The sequence below is a fragment of the Solanum dulcamara genome, chromosome 2 (genome assembly GCF_947179165.1).
Source record: "Solanum dulcamara chromosome 2, daSolDulc1.2, whole genome shotgun sequence".
NCBI lineage: Eukaryota > Viridiplantae > Streptophyta > Magnoliopsida > Solanales > Solanaceae > Solanum > Solanum dulcamara.
In genome coordinates, this window is record NC_077238.1 from 22,855,890 (window position 1) to 22,861,992 (window position 6,103).

Sequence of the window (6,103 nt, forward strand, 5' to 3'; positions counted from 1 at the left end):
TCGTCCGAAAATCATGCCGAGAAATATTCAATAAAAGTTACTTTTATTGTCTTATGTTATTACTTTGCTTTATACTTATCACTTTGATCATTCTCTTTAGCAAGTCATACAACATCAAGAATAATACACCATTTCTTCATAATAATCCACGTGCGATTGATTTTCAAATACAAATTCAATTGTTATTATAATTAGGTCATTGATGCAAGGGTAAGCACTAATGAGGCATGCACTGTGACCCATGTATGTATATTTAGACAAGAGATTAGAAATGGACATAAAGGTAGACTTGTATTGACTGAGATTTCTTGTGAAAAACACCAACTACAAACTACATAAATAGTCTGTCAAAGGTGACCAAACTTGGAACAAAAAACCACTCTTCGAATAAATACATCCTCATTATCATGAAGGAGAAACATGTATAGTTGAATCCAAGCCATTGTTGTTCTAAGAGCTCATAGGGCTATCTCGATTATTTAGAGAAGCTATAGCAGTTTCAATCCTCAACTTCAAAAGATCAATCTCTTCCTCATCAGCCTGGAAAAGAGAAATCAAAGTGTGTAGATATTAATTAGGTATTTAGCTAATATAAATTATTGAACTCTTATCATTTTATAAGTACGTACATACTTCAAAACTTTCAGGAATCCATCCAATTTATAAATAAAATGTTGGCCAGTTATATTGTCAAAGAGCTTAATCTTGTCAGAATACATCATGTATCTATATAGGCTTATGTTTCAGTTTGTTCTAACTTTCCACATGACTTGTTTTATACTACAAGATTAAAGAATATTTTTATACATTCGATTTACTTTAAATTAAGAACACAAAACTATTTACCAAAAAAAAAAAGCACACAATTCAAAAGTCTTATTTAATTTTTAAAAAATTGTATCAAGTTAAAACCAAACAATAAAATTTAAATGGAGGAAGTATATGATTATTAGACTTCAAAGATTTTCATGCCCTAGGCAAATAATTACGGTGTTGTTCAAAATAGAATATGTGTGTGTGTGTGAGAGAGAGAGAGATCAAAGAGCTTTTCTAGTATTGTTTTCCAATAATTAGAACTATGGACATTAAATAAATATGATTCATGTTTGACAATTTTAATATTTGAATATAGAACTATAAGATAAAATTAATAATATTAATATGTATCAAAATTAGTGGAGAATATCTTTTTCTTACCTAATTTGTAGACTATTTTCCAAAACTTATTCACTTAACTATGGTTATGATAGTTTCTTATGTAATATAATCTTAACTCTCATCTAAATGTGTATTTGACGAAATGGAGAGGAGGCGAATAGAAAATAAGATGTATTGAAAGATAAGGAAGACACAATCAACATTAAATATATACGAGTTGTGAAGCTTAATTTCCTTAGTTGTAAGCAATTAATTTTAGAAAACAAGAATGTTAGTGGAAAAAACAAAACAAGAAAAAAGAAAAACGATTGTATTACCTGAATGAAAGCTGTGCTGATAAGCGGCCCAGAGGAAGCAGTGAGGATATTTGCAGTAATTATTTTGACATTCAAAGATTGAAAGATGTCACAAAGCTTTAGGATTGTGTCTCTTCTTTTGATGCAAGTGAGGTTCACCACCACAGTCTTATTTCTCATTGAAGATACCCTCAACTTCAATGAGTAGAAAGTCATGATGTGTAAATATTATTTTATTAGGAGTCTAAATTAATTAATTACCTCAAGAACATCAACTGGGGAAGAATGATATCCAAGTGTTGTGGGCTTTGCAAAATCAAAGCTTTCATGTTGGAGATCAATATGGGTACTATTCTTATTTGAGCTTTTAGATTCAAGCTCTAATATCTCTCCTCGAATTCTCCTATCTTGCTTCTGCAATTCTTCAATATACTCAATTGCATCTTTCACTATTGAGGCTCTATCCATCTATAAAAAGGAAAAACAAATAACCAAAAATAGCTAGTAATACAGTATATATTTTACAATAATTATGTATTTTTCGTAATTGGAGGGAAATAGAAATAATGAAACATAATCACCATTTGTGCTTCACCTTGGTTATTTTTGGGACAAGAGCTCTAAGTGCAAATAACTTGTCTTTGAGTTTCTTCCTCCTATTCCTTTCTGACACAATGTTCTTCGATGCATCCGGCGAGCTTCAATCATAATATGACGACATAATTAGCTCATCCAAGTGCAAAATTATCATCATTATATTTCTCCAACAAAAATAGTACTAAACCAAAAAGAAAGCATCAATTAAAGTTTACCTATCCTCATGTAATAATATGGTTTTTTCCCAATAATTATTATTCTCCATTTTCTTTGGAAGGAGACAAGTTAGGCTCTAAATATCTTTTATGGGTAAAGGGATGTAAGCTTTAAAAAATGGACACGTACAATAGGTATATATAGAGGACGCAAACGACCACATGTGCTTCTTATAATCCTTTAAAAAATAGAAACAACTTTATATTTTTAAAAAATTATCGTTCACGTAAAGCTCTTATTTATCCACACAGTGAGAGAGAATGGTAGGCATGGAAAAAAAAGCCCCATGGTGGGGAATCGTAGACACTGCGATGGGTTCACAACAATTTTTTTTTGACCTACCGAGTTGGATTGTCATGATCCAAAATCGAGTGTGATGGCACTTGTCCAATCCCATCGGAACAAGTCAGCCTAAACCCAATAATTATAGGAGATACTACGAAAATACTACGTATATCAAATAAACAAACGCGGAAGTCTTAAATAATCTTAAATAACCCAAAAAAATTGGCAGTCATGTGTACAAGCCACTAATAAATGTGAAATGTAAGATAATACAAGTCTCAAATGTCTTTGTATCTCAAATAGAATAAAGCATAAAGGAAAAAGGGACAAGGGAGATCGTCGGACATCAATCAGCTACATCTCTAAGTCACCTCAAAGCCTCGGAGGATAATGGATATCTCAAACTCAGTATCCGGACTCAGAACCTATACAAGTGTAGAAGCAAGGAGTGAGTACCAACCAACACGATACCAAACAAGTCAACTAATAAAACCAAGCAAATCTAAAGAATACAGGAACTCCTTTCCTCCTAACCGAACCTCCATAACTACAACCTGCACAGATAAATTAGCCCAACCTAGATTTCCCAATACACAATTCAAATATGTTCCACCATTACGACTAAATCATCACAAGACAAAGATCACAAGTATCACACGAATCAAACACGAGTCTATAAACCACAAATATATATATGTAGGGATGCTCATGAACAATTAATAATTGAGCATTAGTCATATTCGCCGGCAATGACCTCGGCATCACACTCTCGCCGGCAATGATCTCGGCATCACACTCTCGCCGAAAATGACCTCGTCACCACACTCTCGCCGAAAATGACCTCGGCATCACACTCTCGCCGTTAATGACCTTGGCATCACATATGTACATCTCATCACAATGTTCTAGAATAAAATGCAATTCAACTTGTTCACACAATAACGAGGAAATGGCAAATCTAAGCAATTTACAATCACAACACAACTATCAAAGCATATCATAAAAATGGTCATCAATATCAAGATCAAGGCATTTCACACTTTTCAATCACAATTAAAGCAACACATTGCCTTTTAATTAACCCCGTTCATTTAATAAAGTCAATTCATTTGAATAACTAACCAATTACCTCATTCCCATTACTCCCCAACGCATACAAAAAAGAAAATTCAAGTATTCTAAAGATTTACAGAGTTTTAAAAGTTTACTTGCCTCAAATAATCAAGCAATCACTTTGACACTTGAGCCTTCCCCTTTGTTGAGCTTCCAAATCAATGTAATCTATTCGGATAAATAATCACGATAAAATTTCGAAACTAACAACACCCATATTACTACATGTCTAGCCTAGACCCAAAAATTTGACCAAACCTATAATCAAGCCCCAAATATCGAAGATTACAAACAATAGGTCAGTTCAAATGAGAGAACAAAATTGCAGTACCCATTTTATACTCTCATATACTAAAGTTCAATGATTACTCATTATTATCTAATGATTTTTCACTCAAACCTTTCCCGTCATCACCCAATCATTATGAATCATGCCATTAATATCATATAACCATAGTAATGATTAGCTATAAGAAAATTATCTCAAAGCTTGCACAAACCTAACTGCCCAATTGCACGATGCCTTGCTTCAATATAATTCTTTTTTTCTATAACCAATACATCACTTTATGCATATACATAGTTATTAAAGTATACACTTCACTAGATTGAGACTTAAGCTCTCACCTAAATGGATGTTGCTCGTATGCCGCTGCAGGTAAGTTCCTCGCCGTTCTCTGTTCTTTTTTTTCAAACTAATTAGGTACTAAAAGTGAAAAGCCCTCTTATTTTAATAAATAAAGTAGTATAGCATATTAAATAAATTAAGACTTTAGCCCATTAATTAACTTAATTATTCAAATCACCCATCAACTAATTAATCGAATTTACCAAAAAGTTCAAAATTTTCCCAATTTAAATTTAAGGAAGGGATCTTTTACGAAAGAAGGAGGACTCATTCTCGAAATGACATAACGGGTCATTACATGGATCTTGCAATAAAATGCACCCCACCATCTAGCTGTAACAACTTATTTCTTAGACACATATCGAAATAGAAAGTAAATAATACTTGAATTTCTTGTAGAGAACTTCTTACTTAAGAAAATAAAAATCACGATCCTTATAGGATTTCAACAATTAACTTCATTATTTTCAAATGAGCAGTTTTAGAGTATAACTATATAATATAAGAGACTAATTCTAATACCTCATTAGCTCTAACTATTACGATAATTAGTTTTCCAAGAAGATGAACTCTCTTCTTTTATAATTTACCACCTCACTAATTGAACACAATAATAAAAATAGTTACAACTCAGTAGAAACCAATTAAGAATAGAATTAATTAAAAATCAGTTCACAAAAACTGTTAGAACACCGCCTTCAAATTCATCAATCTTCTAGCATGATTCGAGATGATTATGCCGGTGAATTTTTTCTTCTCCACCCCGTAATTTGTGTTCTTCCAAAAATATTAAATCAAAAGATGGTGGAATTGCTGGCTAGTCCCGTCTAACTAGTTACGATGAAGCTCGATAAGTTTGATAGAGGAGACCAATGCCAAAAAGGGTGTCATCCCATCACTAGACTAACCCGTCAAAAGTCCCAAAAGATATGAAAGCCAAACACCACCAATTTGCATTTGAAGTCAATGCCATCTTGATGATTTTTGGCCACGGCGGCATCGCCGCATCAGAGCACCAAAATGATAATTCACAATGTGTAACGACCTAAATCGTTGTTAATTTAGAGAAGAAGAAATCACAAGAAAATTTACTCAATTGGGATGCACCATCCTGTCAAAGCGGGATGGTTCTGCCTTAGCAGAACCGTCAAAGCGGGAATGTGACCGCTAGAACGGGAGAACGTGGGAAAAAACTTAAGTCATGATTTTCTTATTTCCCCCACTTCTTCCAAGAATAGGTTATAGGAATGGGTTAATGCAAAAACACTCCTAAGGATGCTCCTGACTTGGAAAAAAGAGGGAAAGGAATTTCAGCACTGGAAGGGCTCAAACCAATGGAATTCAATCCACTCTTGCCCGAAGGAAATCTGGAACAAAGGATTTCAGTAGAATTATATCTCCACAGTTTCTTGGCGCCCAGGTAGGCTAGGCTTCTCTTTTCTAAGTACTAAATGTATATCTACTATGTAGTATAAAAGTGAATTTAACGAGGAATTGTATAACTGAGCTATGGGTTATGGGTCACAGTCAGAAATTCGATTGTATTAGTTCTTAAATTCAAAGTGACCTGGATAAGAAGGTGGTGCAATGATTGAGGGAAGTTATTAATTGTGATAGTGTTACCTACAGATGGTTTAAGTTGTAATGGACATGGTAGAATGTCCAGAGATTTGAATTATGTAGATATTAGAGATAAACCTTAGGGTTTGGTAGTGTAGGTGATGGTTTTGTTTTCGGGTGTGTTCCAAGTACTCGTTGAATTACTTGTGATATGCATATATATGTGTGAATAGATAAATATGCTAGACTT

At 33.4% G+C, this 6,103-nt stretch overlaps 1 protein-coding gene across 1 annotated transcript; it reads right to left on the minus strand.

Annotated features, from left to right (window-relative positions):
- Positions 1-272: 272 nt before the first annotated feature.
- Positions 273-2,393, minus strand: LOC129875883 (transcription factor bHLH35-like). The gene is made up of 5 exons (XM_055951111.1): positions 2,267-2,393; positions 2,050-2,152; positions 1,716-1,922; positions 1,476-1,649; positions 273-540 (listed from the first exon to the last, which is right to left on the minus strand). The coding sequence occupies exons 1-5, from the start codon at positions 2,314-2,316 to the stop codon at positions 451-453; spliced, it is 624 nt and encodes a 207-aa protein (XP_055807086.1). The 5' UTR covers positions 2,317-2,393; the 3' UTR covers positions 273-450.
- Between the last annotated feature and the right edge of the window lie 3,710 nt (positions 2,394-6,103).

Excerpts from the sequence above, each read along its gene's own strand:
- LOC129875883 (XM_055951111.1), bottom strand. The coding sequence starts at position 2,316 with ATGGAGAATAATAATTATTGGGAAAAAACCATATTATTACATGAGGAT. Across the intron at positions 1,923-2,049 it reads TTGTCCCAAAAATAACCAAG|ATGGATAGAGCCTCAATAGT; the intron begins GTGAAGCACAAA and ends TCCTTTTTATAG. Across the intron at positions 541-1,475 it reads TCAGCACAGCTTTCATTCAG|GCTGATGAGGAAGAGATTGA; the intron begins GTAATACAATCG and ends TCTCTTTTCCAG.